We start from the raw sequence: 16990 nt of genomic DNA, 5'->3' as shown, positions 1-16990 counted from the left end.
CGCGGCCCGACGGGGGACAGGGCGCAAGGGTAGAGGCTGAGGTGGGGTTCCGGGCTCGCCTGACTGAGGGGCGTGAGAAGGCCCGGAGGCGAGCTCGACGAGCAGACCTGCGCCCCGGTGAAGATCGACCCGGCTACAGCTGGCCGGGAGCCGGTTGTGAAGATGGCAGGGCCGGAGCTGCTGCTCGACTCCAACATCCGCCTCTGGGTGGTCCTGCCTATCGTTATCATCACCTTCTTCGTGGGCATGATTCGCCACTACGTGTCCATCCTGCTGCAGAGCGACAAAAAGCTCACCCAGGAACAAGTCTCCGACAGGTCAGCTCCCTCCCCTCTCCGACGATCTCACTCTCTCGTGACCTTGGGCAAGAAAGTGCAGGGGTTATGTCGGTTTGCCCGGGTTCACATCGCGCCCCCGCTAGCTGACTGTCCTTGGCTGAGTTACCCCTGTGTTTCACTTTCTTAATCTGCAAAAGGACGATGATACCAGGTCATGCCTCATAGAGCAGGCGTGGGGATTAAATTTTAGGTGATGTCTGTAAAACATTTCTCTAGATACAGTATAAGTTTCCATGAGCCTGAATGATCACAAAATGGGACATTTGGTTTCATAAATTAAGTTTTACTGCCTCAAAAGTTACTAAAATTTTTCTAAAATGTGTTAAACCAAAACTGAAAAATACACAAGTAAAAAAATATTAGACCATATTTGGGAATAGAATGTATGTAAAAAGTGGTTCTCAAGATTGAAGAATACACTGACTCTTTGGAAAGGAAAAAAAACAAAAACTAGAGTTTTATTTTAAGAAAATGTTTTTCAGTTGCAAATTACCACTGCAAAACAGAAACTTTTCCTTTATAACCAGTACAAGGACTTATTTTTAGATATTAATGAAAATGCAAAATTAAAAATTTCTTGTAGAATTTGCAGACCTTAGAGAAACTGAGTGTTTAGAATGTATAGGATAATTTAAGTTTGCCTTGCTTCAGGGTTTAAATGCCTCAAGGTCACGATTCTCAACCCCACTTCTGCAAAATTGCTCAGCAGTATAGAGACCTAGCCGAATTTCTATTGAGCCTGTGGAAGTCCTGAATTATCTATAGTGAACAAGGTTTTCTTGATGACCAACCATGTGCCCTGCACTGTGCTGTATGCCCTGGGGTACAAAATATGACAAGGTCAAGATCCTACTCTCAGGGAGTTTCAGTCCAAGTGATAAAACATGCACAAGGAAAATGGGAGATACCATTAACTTAGTGCTTAGGATATGCCAGTACAGTGGTAATCACTTTAAATGACATAATATATGGGAAGAATTCAGCTTAAAGTCCTTCAGTATTTCCTTTTTGCTCTTTAAAAAAAAATGTGGCAAAACACACATAACAAAATTTTCCATTTCGACTGTTTTTAAGGATACAATTCAGTGGCATTAAGTACATTCACATTGTTGTGCAACTGTCACCACTGTCCACTTCCAGAATATTTTCCTCATCCCTAACAGAAACTCTGAGCCTATTAAATAATGACTCATTTCCTTCTCCCTCAGCCCCTGGGACCCACCGTTCTACTTTCTATCTCTAGGTACTTCCTATAAGTGGAATCATACAGTATTTGTCCCTTTGTGTCTGGCTCGTTTCATTTAATATAATGTGTTCATGGTTCATCCATGTTGTTGCAAATGAGGGGTTTCCTTCTTTTTCATGGCTGAATAATATTCCTCTGTGTGTGTGTCTATATATATATCATGTTGTCTTTATCCTTTCAAGGTTGTTTCTATATCTGGGCTATTGTGATTCATACTGCAATGAACATGGGGATGCAAATATATATATATATATATTTTTAATGTGATTCTATTCTATTTTTAATTTTTTGTGGAACCTCCACACTATTTTCCATAAAGGTTGTACCAGTTTACATTCCCACCAGCAAGGGTTTCCTTTCCTCCCCCTTTTGCTTTTAAGATAAAGACTAAAATACAGTGGAACCCTTAAAAAGAAAGGAATCATGTTACATGGTACAACATAGATAAACCTTAAGGACATTAAGCTAAGTAAAAGAAACCAGACCAAAAAGACAGTATCTGTATGATTCCACTTATGTGAAGTATCTAAAATAGTCAAATTCACAGAAAATATTGATAGAATGGTGGTTACCAGGAGCTGGGAGAGGGGGAATGGGGGAGTTACTGTGCAATGGGAAGAGTTTCATGTTTGCAGGATGAAAAAGTTCTGGAGATCTATTTCACAACAATGTGAATATACTTAACACTACTGAACTGTGCGCTTACATGTGGTAAAGATGGTAAATTTTGTTACATGTTTTTCACCACAGTTTTTTTTAAAAGTATTGAGACTCACATGGCCTTGCATAGTCTGGCTCTTGCCAACCTCTCAAGCCTTGTCTCACCACATTTCTGTAGTCCTCTTTCTTCCAGCCATATGGCCTCAGAGACAGTGCTTACTACTCCCTCACAGCTGTTCCCTCCAGCACGTGGCCAAGGTAATCTCTACTCATCCTTAAGATTTCAACGTCATCATACTGCCTCAGCAAAGCTTTCTCCAAGACCTCGACTTACTAGACTCAGTCACATCCCCCATTCATCTCTCCTTCCTAGGACATAACAGATGAATTTCACATTTATTCCTGTGGTTATTTGATTAATGTTTTTCTCCCCCATTAAACTTTAATTTTCTGGAGATACTTGCTTTTTGATCACTGTTGTTCATGTCACCTAACATGGCACTCAGAAGCTCAAGAAGTATTTCTTCAATGAGAATAAATCTGTTATTATACACAATATGAATGGAGGCATAGGGAATTTAAATGACTCACCCAAGATCACATAATTAACAAGTGGCAGAGCAAAGACTTCAACCCATCTGTCTAACATCAAAGCTTAAATTGTTACCCATTATTGGAGACCCAGTGCTGCTTATACTGTCAGTGGTAAAGGACCAATTTTTTTGGTTTTTCAATTTCCAGTTTATCTCAGACTGGTGCTTTTGTAAAATTTTTTGATCACATATTTGGATGTTGTGACAATGTCAATTTACTATAAAGGTTTCTAAACCCTCACTCTCAGTGACTTTTCTTACCTCGTCACAGACCAGTGTTGGTACACAGGCCACATTGTGAATACCTTTATTTATGTATTTATTTAAAAGATGTCTTTATTTATTTTTTAAATTTATTTTTGGCTGCATTAGGTCTTCGTTGCTGCGCATGGACTTTCTCTACTTGTGGCGAGTGGGGGCTACTCTTCGTTGCAGTGTGTGGGCTTCTCATTGCGATGGCTTCTTTTCTTGCGAAGCATGGGCTCTAGGTGCATGGGGTTCAGTAGTTGTGATGCGTGGGCTCAGTAGGTGTGGCTCATGGCCTCTAGAGCGCAGGCTCAGTAGTTGTGGCACATGGGCTTAGTTGCTCCGCGGCATGTCGGATCTTCCCGGACCAGGGCTTGAACCCGTGTCCCCTTCATTGGCAGGCGGATTCTTAACCACTGCGCCACCAGAGAAGTCCGTGAATAGCTTTAGACTAGCTCCCAGGGAACGAAACATATCACCTGTCACCTCTGTAGGCTTGTGTATAGAGCAGTCAGCTGTACAGTATAATGAGGTCAAGAGGAGAAGGACCAGAGAGAATTCCATGAGGCCACCGGGCATCAAGAAGAGTTCCATGGAATATTACCCAGCCATAAAAAGGAATGAAATGTTCCCATTTGCAGCAACATGGATGGACCTAGAGAATATTATGCTTAGTGAAATAAGCCAGACGAAGAGAAACACTATATCACTTATATGTGAAATCTAAAATATAATACAAATGAATCTATATAGAAAACAGAAACAGACTCACAGACATAGAAAACAAACTTATGGTTACCGAAGGGCACCAGGAGGCAGGGAGGAACAAATTATGAGTATGGGATTAACAGATACAAACTACTGTACCTAAAATAGATAAGCAACAAGGATTTGCTGTATAACACAGGGAATTATATCTAATATCTTGTAATAACCTATAATGGAAAATAATAAGCAAAAAAAACCTGAATCACTATGCTGTATACCTGAAACTAATGCAATATTGTAAATCAACTATACTTCAATTAAAAAAAGAGTTCTAGGGCTTCCCTGGTGGCGCAGTGGTTGAGAGTCCGCCTGCCAATGCAGGGGACACGGGTTTGTGCCCCCGTCCGGGAAGATCCCACATGCTGCGGAGCGGCTGGGCCCGTGAGCCATGGCCACTGAGCCTGCACGTCCGGAGACTGTGCTCCGCAACAGGAGAGGCCACAACAGTGAGAAGCCCGCGTACCACAAAAAAAAAAAAAAAAATGTTCTATGGAGAAGGTGGGATTTGAAAAGGGTGTTGGGGCATGATGAGGTAGAATTGGTGAGGGAGGGGGCGCTAGAGCAATCTCAGCACATGGAGAAGCTAGAATATGCATAAGGTGACAACGGGACCCTAAGCGTACCAGCTGACTGCTTAGGGCAGGTGGGCTACACTGTGGAGTAGACAGAAAACCAAGAACAGTTTTCTTGTGTTCATTTCTGTATACAGTTTTTTTCACTTTTCAAGAAGGATTTCCATTAACTTAAGGAGGTTTTTTATTCCCCTCATTAAAACAACCTTTGAAAATCTAGAAAAAATTAGCATTTTTATCTCTTCTGTGTGATGTTTGTATCTTAGCACTGCCTACTTGTGGCATTACACTTTGTTATCTGTAATGATCAATTATGTTCAAGTATCAGATAATTTCATTTATTAATTCAATAAGTATTTATTGAAAGCTTACTAACAGCCTGAATCCTGAGTACAATTTCTATTTGTTTTCTGTGAGGTAACAACCCTGTCAAGTCTTGTACTCACTTCTCTATCGGGTTTAAAAACTTTCTTCGTTTATCCTCACCCTTCCTCCCTCCTCCTGGCCCCAGGTCTTCTGAGTAGCATCCAACTGCTACTCTTTTCACTCAGAGAAAGTTCCTCCTTAGCTCATTATAAAGTAAGAAAAAGCTGAGCATAATGTCCCAAATGTGCCTTCCTCAGAAATCTTTGTTCAGGAGCAGTCACTTCTGAAAAATGCTCTTTTGGAAAGCTCATTGTTGGGTTAAATATGTTCTACTGGTTTTAAGGACACTGTATTTTGAAAAGTTTCCGCACAGAGCTATTGCCAAATAGGCCCTGTCGTGTTTAAATAGGTGTTCTACTTTATTCTCTCATTTTCTTCTAGTGTTTCGCTTTTAAAAATCTCATTGTCTTGGTTGTATTTTTCAGTCAAGTCCTAATTCGAAGCAGAGTCCTCAGGGAAAACGGAAAATACATTCCCAAACAGGTACTCGTAAATGAGTAAAAGCTCCACGATTCACTGTTGAGGGCAGTGGATATCTGAATGTTTTATAAGGGGACTCTTGGGGGAAAGCTGAAGGCGGGCAAGTCAGTAATGAAGCTGTGTCCTGGTGGTGTTTGCCGTCATTGTGACCTTGCCCTTCTTGGGAAATTGTTTTTAAATGTGACTCAGCTAAAGTGTCAGGTCGGCTGCCAAGTAGGCTGCCAGCTCTGAGTGTAACAGCATATTCCAATGGCCTTCTGACTAAACCTTGGGGGAATAATTTGACAATGTGCTATGTCACAGTTTTAAGACTTAAAAAGTTCTTTTTTCTACTAGTCTTTCCTGACACGAAAATATTACTTCAACAACCCAGAGGATGGATTTTTCAAAAAAACTAAAAGGAAGGTTGTTCCTCCTTCTCCTATGACTGGTATGTTTATTCCCTTCTCTCATCTTTAAGGAAGACCTTTAACATTATTGGGGGGATGGGCATGGAGGATGTCGTTTTATTTGAAATTTAAATTTTACAAGACAGTAATCTAAGGGACCTTAGGGATCATCAGATACAGGAATCTACAGAAGTGGGGTTCCCTTTTTCCAATAAATCTTCAGGGAACCCCAGTGTATAAAGTGGATTAAAAAAAGAGCTCTCAGGGCTTCCCTGGTGGCGCAGTGGTTGAGAGTCCGCCTGCCGATGCAGGGGACACGGGTTCGTGCCCCAGTCCAGGAAGATCCCACATGTCGCGGAGCGGCTAGGCCCATGAGCCATGGCTGCTGAACCTGCGCGTCCAGAGCCTGTGCTCCACAACGGGAGAGGCCACAACAGTGAGAGGCCCGCGTACCACAAAAAAAAAAAAAAAAAAGAGCTCTCAGCTGAGGGGGTGGGGACTAGAGCCATTGTCCCTGGGTCTCTCCCCTTTGCTGTTCCTCAGGACCCGGGGCTCTGAGAAGCACAGCTGGAAAGCATTCCAGTCCTGGGTCCCATCCAGTGCCTGGATCCTACTGCTGACAGATGACCTCCAGATTCTGCCTGACTGTTCCCTAGACCATCCATTTCTTTGTCAGACATGATTGCTTGGCCCGTCCTACAGTTTTTCCTCTAACAGATTTCTTACTTTCTCTGATCCCAGTCATGTGAAAAATACAACATCTTTAAGGTAAAACAAAATAACTTATTATTCAGTGTTGCCTATCCACTCATTTCAGTACCTATTTCTTTAGGTGAGATAACCAGTTATTTAAAACCTAGACAAAAGATACTGGAATTGATTTTAATAAGTCTTTTAGAAAACCTACAAGAAAAAAAAGACCAGTAAGTATATGAAAAGATACTTGACATCACTAAAATCAGTGGAATGCAAATTAAAACAAGATGTCGTTTTTAGCCCATTAAACTGGCAAAGATTGAAGAGCTTGACCAAAACTGCTATTGTCAAGGTCATGGGAAGTTAGGCCCTCTCACTGTTGTTGAAAGTCAGTTTTAAATTTAAATGGTCAAATCCCTTGGCCCAGAAATTCTTCTAAGAGTTTCTCTTACAGAAACACTTACATAAACATGCAGATTTATGTACAAGGAAGTTGTTGGTAACACTGTTTACTGGCCAAAAAACCAAACAAACAAACAAAAAAACAATCTATAGGCCTACCCAGAAGTGATGAATGACCACACGGTGGACTCCCATGCAGACATTAAAAATAATGAGAGATATTATATCAATGTGGAAACATCATTCACAATATGTTAACTTTTTAAAATTAAGAAGCAGAATAGGGACTTCCCTGGTGGCGCACTTGTTGGGAATCCGCCTGCCAGTGCAGGGGACACGGGTTTGAGCCCTGGTCCAGGAAGATCCCACATGCCGTGGAGCAACTAGGCCCATGTGCCGCATCTACCGAGCCTGTGCTTTAGAGCCCACGAGCCACAACTACTGAGCACTTGTTCCACAACTACTGAAGCCCGTGCGCCTAGAGCCCATGCTTTGCAACAAGAGAAGCCACTGCAATGAGAAGCACGCACACTGCAACGAAGAGTAGCTCCCGCTCGCCACAAGTAGAGAAAGCCTGAGGGCAGCAACAAAGACCCAATGCAGCCAAAAATAAATAATAAATTAATTAATTAAGTAAAAAAAAAAAAAGAATCTGCCTGCCAATGCAGGGGACACGGGTTCGAGCCCTGGTCAGGGAAGATCCCACGTGCCATGGAGCAACTAAGCCCGTGCGCCACAACTACTGAGCCTGCACTCTAGAGCCCGCGAGCCACAACTACTGCCCGTGTGCCACAACTACTGAAGCCCGCGCACCTAGAGGCCATGCTCCACAACTAGAGAAGCCACTGCAATGAGAAGCCCACGCACCACAACACAGAGTAGCCCCCACTTGCCAGAACCAGAGAAAGCCCGCGCGTAGCAACGAAGACCCAACACGGTCAAAAAACAAAACAAACAAAAAAAAGTAGCAGAATAGTAAGCATAGTAGTCCTTTATATGTATATATATAGAGAGAGAGAGAGAGAGAGAGGGAAACTATTGTGTGTATATTCATGTATAATTGCATATGTATGTTTTTATAGATATATAAAGATGGAAGGAGATAAAACAAACAGCTAAAAATGTTCAGAGAGTAGGCTCAGAGGAACTATCTGCATCCTGTGTTTCTATGTCGTTTGAATTTTTTACAATGAGCTTGTATTACTTTAATTATCAAATAAATTTAAAACTTACAAAAATAGGAGTAAGTCCCTGCCAACAGTGGTAACAGGTATTGGTTTCTTGTGTTTTTGTCTTAGATCCCACTATGCTCACAGACATGATGAAGGGCAATGTCACAAATGTCCTCCCTATGATTCTTATTGGTGGATGGATCAACATGACATTTTCAGGCTTTGTCACAAGTAAGTTACAGACCCAGAAGACTTAAGGTTTACTTCATCTGTGATCCTTTCCCATGACCCTATTCAGAAATCCAAGGGCTGCTGAGACACTACTATCATGGGTCCTGTGTTCTCTAGTGGAAACTGATAAGTCTTTGAACAAAAAAATTTAGTATGATCTGATTTTATGGCTCTTATCCCAAAATGATCATAAGTTCATGATGTGGTTGCTTTTTTACTAATAGGGACTCAAACAAGTGGCTTCCTAGTTTATATCCGAAACTAGTTTGGTATTCTAGTGAGTAGGGAAAGGGAAGCCTATTTCTGTCTTCACTTCATTTTCTAGGTGTTGGGGTGAGTTGTTGGTCAATTTGTAAGCTGCTTTGATTTAAATGAACTAGGTTTCTCAGTAATGTAGTTCTTTGTGTGTATGTATTCCACTTTGGGCTTAACAGATCAGTGCAAGTTTCTCTCCCAGATTTTGGGACACAGCTCAGTTTGAGCCCCTGCTTCTTAAGCACTAGAGAAGCTGGTGTTCAAGGAACTAGAGCAGAGTGACATTTGACTGTTAATTCTTCAGAAGGTGACACACATCTCCTTGTGGAAATCATTTTCTAAACACTTTATGGTACAGATTTCCCACCTCCTCAGGGAAAGAATATGTGCATCACACTTAAACTGTTCTACAAAGGAAGCTGGGAGTGATTCTGAATTTTTTTTTCTTCTCTGCAGCCAAGGTCCCATTTCCATTGACCCTCCGTTTTAAGCCTATGCTACAGCAAGGAATTGAACTACTCACATTAGATGCCTCCTGGTAAGGACTTTCTTCTATTTAATAAAAACACCAACCAAAATCTAAAACAGGGATCTCTTGAATAGGATTTCCAGTTTGCCTGCTTCACTGGAATGGGTTTTTGGAGTTTTTCTCATTGAAACTCCACTCAATGCCACAGGTGGATTATGGCAACTTTTACATGAGTCTTGCAAAAGGAGAGAATGTATCAGCCTCTTTAATTAATTAATTTTATTTTTGGCTGCGTTGAGTCTTCGTTGCTGCACACGGGCTTTCTCTAGTTGTGGCGAGCGGGGGCTACTCTTCATTGCAGTGCGCGGCCTTCTCATTGCAATGGCTTCTCTTGTTACGGAGCACGGGCTCTAGGTGTGCAGGCTTCCGTAGTTATGGCGCATGGGCTCAGTAGCTGTGGCTTGCGGGCTCTAGAGCATAGGCTCAGTAGTTGTGGTGCATGGGCTCCGTTACTCCACGGCATGTGGGATCTTCCTGGACCAGGGCTCAAACCCGTGTCCCCTGCATTGGCAGGCAGATTCTTAACCACTGCACCACCAGGGAAGCCCTGTATCTGCCTCTTTTTCCCTAGCATCGTGGGGCTTAGGAGTCCAAGAGCAGATGTGTCCACCCCAAGAAATTTAAAAGATAAAGCCAGGAACTCTGGCCAAGGCAGACTTTTTAGCAATACATACCCTGGAGCTTATGGAAGTGGATGTTGGTATTCTTTTTTCCAAAATACATTACTGCTAATAACAACATTAATCCTTTTCATTGGTACCAGTCACTGTTCTAAGGATTTTCCATATATTATTTTATAATACATGGAAACCCTATGAAGTAATTGGAGACACTGAGATTTGACCACAAACCTGTCCAAATCCAACATCGTGTCTTACCATTCTGTTTTTTGTAGCCAGAGTAATAAAACCCAAAATCTGAAGAGCTCTTAGAACACTGCTACAGCCTCTGGAATGCAGCAGTGCTTCTTCATGTGGTCTCTCCAGATTATTTTGTCTATGGCTTCCCAAAGACTAGCATCTAAAGGAAGCCAAACAGTAGGAGGAGGAGGCGAAAGGGAAACAGGGGTAACCAGTGCTGATCTTGATTCACTCCCCGGTTGGAGCAGAGCAGTCTCTGGTTTTTTGGGAGGGACAGGATAGACCCGGTGCTGGGAGAGTCTTGGCTATGCACCCTTACCCCAGAGGAGAAAAGCTATACTTAATATGAGTAGCATGACTCTATTAAACCTTGACCTTCCAGTCTCATGGGGGCTAAACAAAAACTTCATGGGCTGGAGAAAAGCTTTCTTGTCTTTTCTCAGCATGTGACATACTCGCATGGACAAAGGAGCCTAGAACCGGATATAAACTAGCTTACCAACCTGCCACATTATATACAGATAGGTGTGACCCAAGTATTGGAATGAAGTGTGGGTTCTTTCCATCTCTGTATCATTTCTTATACTCTTTAGTTTTTATTATATGCGAGCATGTTAACTTTATTGAGGTAAGGTGGGAAACCTAAGCTAAGGAGAGCTTTGATGATAATAGTTCAAAACTTGGAATGGCTTTCCCAGTTGCTACAGTCTTCAGTATGAAGCCCACCAACACTTGTGATTCCTTCTAGAGAATGGAATTCAGGACAGGAGGCCTCTTTCTATTTATATTTTATGTACTTAAGTATTGTTTACATTTATTATATATAACAAGTGTGTGTTGTTTTTATGATTACAAATAATAAATGGTTTGAAAACCCATTATGTATGAAGGAAAAATTAAATTAAACAAAGCTTGCATTCCCTGATAAAATGAAGCACACCAGTTGTGAGTTCAGTTCCTGCTACTGAATGCCAAAGAATTTATCACATAGCCGGAAGGAGCAGTTTGCCTCCATATATTACCTTATTCTATCCTCATGGCAGCTCTGTGAAGTGAGTGGAGGAATTGAGATTTGACCCCAAAGTCTGTCCAAATCCAGTGCTCAGCTTTTCGCATGCAGAGAGCTATAACTATTTGTAACGTGGCCTTCACAACTTGTGTTTCTTCTTTGGTTGTGCTTTGGATGACTACAGCCTGCCCCAGGTGATTCCTTTACATACTCTGAACAACTCTGGTTGGTAGAAAAGTGTGTGAACTACATTAATTCTGAAATAACTTACCTACATTGTTTCACTTTTGCTTCCTAGGGTGAGTTCTGCATCCTGGTATTTCCTCAATGTCTTTGGGCTTCGAAGCATTTACTCTCTGATTTTGGGCCAAGATAATGGTAAGAAGCAAATACTTCAATAGATGAGTCATTCATGCCAGGGCCAGAATGATCATGTAGGCTATGCTGTTTGTGAACACAGTCAAATACAGTGCTTCATTCCTTAAACGTATTCATAAGTTTCTGAGGTATTCGGAGTCTTAAAAACCCCAGGGTCAGACCGAAGATCTGAATTCTCCTTGGTAATCATGGGGACAGTATTTAGTTGCCCAGAGTCTGATGCCCTCCTGTGAGGGATCCAGCACCAGCAATACAAGCCTGTAAACCTGAAGCTGAAAGAAGGCCGGGTTTGATCAGTTTACTCATTGCCTAGAGTTCCTGCTGGTATCAATCCTGGCTCTCTTACTTAATAGCTGGGACCTTGGGCAAGTTACTTACCCACTCCAATCCTCTGTTTGCCTATCTTAATAATTGACTTCTGGGTTTGTTGTTAGGAGTAGATGAGGTAGATACATAAAGTACTTAGTGAAGTACCTGGCATGTAGGAGTTGCTCAGTAACTGATGGCTGTTGTTAGTGTTACTTAAATTTGAAATAAAGTTTAGCACTTCCTTTAGTTATCTTCCGTCTCCTGCTATTATCATGTCCATTTTTCAGAAGAGGTAAAGTGTTTTCACATAGTGCGTGACAGGGCCAGTGAACTGTCATATGGTTCTCTAACCCACTGCCAAGCATCTGTAAGTGCTGTGTAAGGACCATCCTTCTCCGAGGGTCCTGGGTGCTTTCTGCGCCCTGGCACTCATGCGGATGTGTCTTACGCTGCAGCTGCTGACCAATCACGGATGATGCAGGAACAGATGACTGGAGCAGCCATGGCCATGCCTGCAGACACCAACAAAGCTTTTAAGGTACACTCACTTCTCCTCCGAGCTTCACTGAAGCTCGGAAAGGTGTTACCAGAGTTACCTTTAAAGATGAATTTCCTGGGCTTCCCTGGTGGTGCAGTGGTTGAGAGTCCACCTGCCGATGCAGGGGACACGGGTTTGTGCCCCGGTCCGGAAAGATCCCACATGCCGCGGAGCGGCTGGGCCTGTGAGCCATGGCTGCTGAGCCTGCGCATCCGGAGGCTGTGCTCCACAGCGGGAGAGGCCACAGCAGTGAGAGGCCCACGTACCGCAAAAAAAAAAAATGAATTTCCTGAAGTGAGTGTAGTATGTATGGTTCCATCCTTTAAATTTAGCAAAAATGTATTTCCATTTACATGTCTCTTATTCCAGAGACAGAATCATCTGTTAAGTAAATTAGAGATTCTTGGTACTTCTACTGGTTTTTAAATGCTCACCCCATTTAATCCACACTGTAAATAAAGTTATAAAAACAGCCCAATCAGAGGTACCAGCTAAACATTTGGAATATTTTGAACTTTTTTGGACCATGATATAAATTTCATTCAGTAAAATCTAAATTGGGAATTCCTTGGCGGTCCAGTGATTAGGACTCCGTGCTCTGACTGCTGAGGGCCTGGGCTCAGTCCCTGACCAAGGAACTAACATCCCACAGGCCACACGGCACAGCCAAAAAAAAAAAAAAAAATCTAAATTACTTACAGCCTTTCATGAAATGATTCTGGAATTTGTAAAATCCAATATAATTTTTGTACAGCAAACTCTCACTAATTTTTCATGATAAAAACTAGAAATAGAGGGGAATTTGCTCATCTTGATGCAAGATATCTATGAAAGACCCACAGCTAACATCCATACTCATACTGAAAGCTTTTCCCCTAGGGTTAGGAACAAGACAAGGATGTCCACTCTCACCACTTCTATTCAACATTGTACTAGATGTTCTAGCCTGGACAGTTAGGCAAGAAAAAGAAAGAAAAGGCATCTAGATTAGAAAGGAAGAAGTAAAACTATCTTTGTTTGCAAATAACATGGTCTCGTATATAGGATACCATAAGGAATCCACAAAAAAACTATTACACGTAATAAGTTCAGCAAGGTTTTAGGATACAAGATCAATATTCAGAAAGCAGTCGTTGTTCTACACACTGGTAATAAAGAATCTGAAAAATTGAAATTAAGAAAACAATTCCAAACCATAATGGAAAAGAATGTAAAAAAGTAATGTCTGTATGCGTATAACTGATTCACTTTTCTGTATAGCAGAGATTGGTACGACATTTGTAAATCAACTATACTTCAAATAAAAAAAAATTTTAAAAACCCAATTCCACTTACAATAGTATCAAAAAGAATAAAATAAGAAGAAATTTAAAGCACGCAAGACTTGTACACTGATAATTGTAAAATACTGCTGAAAGAAACTAAAGAAGACCTAAATAAATGGAAATATATCCATGTACATATTATCTTGACTTAATATTATCAAGATGGCAATAGCCCTAGATCTGCTGATCTACAGATTCAACATAATCCCTATCAAAATTCCACCAACGTTTCTTGCAGAAATTGGCATCTGATCCAGAAGTTCATATGGAGATGAAAGGGCCCCAGAACAGGCAAAACAATGTTGAATAATAACAAAGTTGGAAGACACACACTTCCTGATCTGAAAACCTACTTCTGAGCTACAGTAATCAAGACTGTGTGGGGGGCTTCCCTGGTGGCGCAGTGGTTAAGAACCCGCCTGCCAATGCAGGGGACACGGGTTTGAGCCCTGGCCCGGGAAGATCCCACATGCCATGGAGCAACTAAGCTCATGTGCCACAACTACTGAGCCTGTGCTCTAGAGCCTGCGAGCCGCAACTACTGAAGCCCGTACACCTAGAGCCTGTGCTCCACAGCAAGAGAAGCCACTGCAATGGGAAGCCCACGCACCGCAACAAAGAGTAGCCCCCGCTCACCACAACTAGAGAAAGCCCGCATGCAGCAACGAAGACCCAACACAGCCAAAAATAAAAATAAAATAAATAAATTTATTTAAAAAAAAAAAAAGACTGTGTGGGATTGGCATATGGACAGACATCCAGATCAACAGAATAGAATTGAGAGTTCAGAAATAAATCCATACATTTAGATCAAATGATTTTTGACAAAGGTGCCAAGACAATTCAGTGGGGGAGAAAAGATTCTTATTGCTTACTGGGTACAGAGTTTCTGTTTCAGGGGATGAAAAATTTGGAAATAGATAGTGGTGATGGTTGCACAGCATTGTGAACCTAATAAATGCCACTAAATTGTACAGTTAACAGTGGCTAAAAGTGGCAAATTTTGTATTGTATATATATTTTAACACAATAAAAAATTTTTTTGAATAAAAGTTTTTAAATGGGTTAAAGACTTAAAGAACTAAAATTATAAAGCTCTTAAAAGAAAACATAGGTGTAAATGTTTGTGACCTTGGATTAGGCCATGGTTTCTTAGATATGACATCAAAAGCATTAGCGGCAAAAGGAAAAATAGATAAGTGGAACTTTGTCAAAATGAAGACTGTGGGCTTCCCTGGTGGCACAGTGGTTGAGAGTCCACCTGCCGATGCAGGGGACACAGGTTCGTGCCCTGGTCTGGGAAGATCCTACGTGCTGCAGAGCGGCTAGGCTCGTGAGCCATGGCCACTGAGCCTGCGCGTCCGGAGCCTGTGCTCCGCAACGTGAGAGGCCACAACAGTGAGAGGCCCACGTACCGCAAAAAAAAGAAAAAAAAAAAACCACAATGAGATACAAAGATGGATAATGAGTGTTGACAAAGATGCAAAGAAACTGGAACCCTCATACCTGCTGGTGATTGTGCAGCCACTTCGGAACACAGTTTTTAGCCTTTCCTCAAAGAGTTAAACATAGTTACCATATATGACCCAGCAGTTCTACTCTTAGCTAAGTACCCGAGAGAATTGAAAACACATATTCACACAAAAACTTCTTCAGGGACTTCCCGGGTGGTGCCGTGGTTAAGAATCCGCCTGCCAATGCAGGGGAAAAGGGTTTGATCCCTGGTCCGGGAAGATCCCACATGCTGCGGAGCAACCAAGCCCATGAGCCACAACTACTAAGCCTGTGCTCTAGAGCCCTCAAGCCACAACTACTGAAGCCCGCATGCCTAGAGCCCGTGCTCCGCAGCAAGAGAAGCAACCGCAATGAGAAGCCCACGCACTGCAAGGAAGAGTAGCCCCCGCTCGCTGCAACTACAGAAAGCCCGCGCAGCAACGAAGCCCCAACAAAGCCAAAAAAAAAAGATACAGAAAGTAAAGTAGTAGTTGCCAGGGTTTGAGGGAGGGGATAGTGGGGAGTGTTTGCTGTTCGGTATGGAGTTGTTTCTGCAGTGACGAAAGTGTTCTGGAATTAGGTAGTGGTGATGGTTGCACATCTTTGTGAATATACTAAAAACCACTAAATTGCACACATTAAAGGGGTGAATTTGACGGCCTAAATTATATATTTAAAAACCCACACCCATGAGCTAACATTTGTATTGCACATGAAGTTTCACACAACATTTTTTAAAAACCTACTAAAGGCGAAAGTAGTCAGCATTAATAGAATACTTGAGAAGTGTAATTAGTTGCCAGCGCCAATGACTTTGAACAAATTCTTTCTTTCTTAGCCTAGTCTCCTAGTCTGTCACTTGGGGGCGGGGGGTGGGTAAGGGGAGAGCAGCACCTACCTCATAGGATTGAGTGAGCTTCACGTGTACATAGCTGAACCCAGCTCCTGGCCCAAGCGGGTCAGCGCTGCTCTTATAACAGCCCTTCTCTCCCTGCCCCCACATTCTCTTCCTCTGCAGACAGAGTGGGAAGCTTTGGAGCTGACGGATCACCAGTGGGCACTAGATGATGTCGAAGAGGAGCTCATGGCCAAAGACCTCCACTTCGAAGGCATGTTCAAAAAGGAATTACAGACGTCTATTTTTTGAAGACCAAGCGGGGGTCAGCTGTGTCAGGAACTCGGAGTAGCGCTTAACCTTGTAACTTTTGTTTGAGCTGGAGCCTCTCGGAATAAAAAGGGGGATGCGTGAGCTGGCGGGTGTGCAGCAAGGATTGTTCTTGTCTGAGCTGGGTTCCCCTTTATGTTTGAAACCAGAAGAAACATGAGGAGTGTGTGCTGCATGACTTGCCCAGAAACAACTAGTTTTGAAATATTTAAAATTTTCCTTTTGGTGACTCTAGTAATAAAAGTAAGAGAGGGGGGAAACTCAAGCTAGTGATAATATATAAAACTTAGCAAAAATTCAGGAATTTCAGAAAAAGTGTTGTCAATTAAACCTAATTATTATGTACAGTCACTCTGACTTCTAAACCATAGTAAACTCCTGTTTTCTTGGGATCCAAACACCCCGCGTTTTACCTTTAATTTTTTGTTAGTATTTTTATAACTTTCCTTACGCAAATAATACATTTTCATTACCGAAAATTTAGGACCGATGGATAAGCAAAACGAAACTCTCTGTGTTGTTCATTTTGCACCTGCAGAATGACATGAAGAGCCAATCTGTTAAAACCTTATTCAAACAAACTCTTTTCAGAGTGAATACCCAGGGCCAGGACAGACTTAGCAAACCTTCTCTCTGTCTTAATACTGTCCAGTGAAAATTGGTGACCCTGAGACACTGCCAGATTCTCAAGTGCCTTTGGGATCCTCAAAGACTTCAACGGTTAAGTAATGCAAGGTCTTGATCTGGAGTTCAGAATATATCAAATCCGTTGACAAATCAGTGGTGCTGTACTGTATATGGCTACTCTGTTGAACGAAAGACCCCATGTCCGAGTTATTCTGGATGAGAGAGAGCTTACATATGGTTGTAAGAAGGGAGAGAGGAAAACAAATTTTTAAAATTAAAAAA

The 16990-nt window shown here is 42.0% G+C and overlaps 1 protein-coding gene across 1 annotated transcript; it reads left to right on the top strand.

Moving 5' to 3' along the window:
* The first annotated feature begins 15 nt into the window (after window positions 1–15).
* On the top strand, window positions 16–16381 carry EMC3 (ER membrane protein complex subunit 3). Its single transcript, XM_060023042.1, has 8 exons — window positions 16–317; window positions 5275–5332; window positions 5666–5759; window positions 8115–8219; window positions 8931–9012; window positions 11171–11250; window positions 12015–12097; window positions 15935–16381. The coding sequence occupies exons 1-8, from the start codon at window positions 163–165 to the stop codon at window positions 16061–16063; spliced, it is 786 nt and encodes a 261-aa protein (XP_059879025.1). The 5' UTR covers window positions 16–162; the 3' UTR covers window positions 16064–16381.
* Window positions 16382–16990: the final 609 nt, after the last annotated feature.

Source organism: Delphinus delphis, chromosome 10 (genome assembly GCF_949987515.2).
Source record: "Delphinus delphis chromosome 10, mDelDel1.2, whole genome shotgun sequence".
NCBI lineage: Eukaryota > Metazoa > Chordata > Mammalia > Artiodactyla > Delphinidae > Delphinus > Delphinus delphis.
Note: the sequence above shows the minus strand (reverse complement) of the source record. Positions and strands in the feature narration are given on the sequence as shown.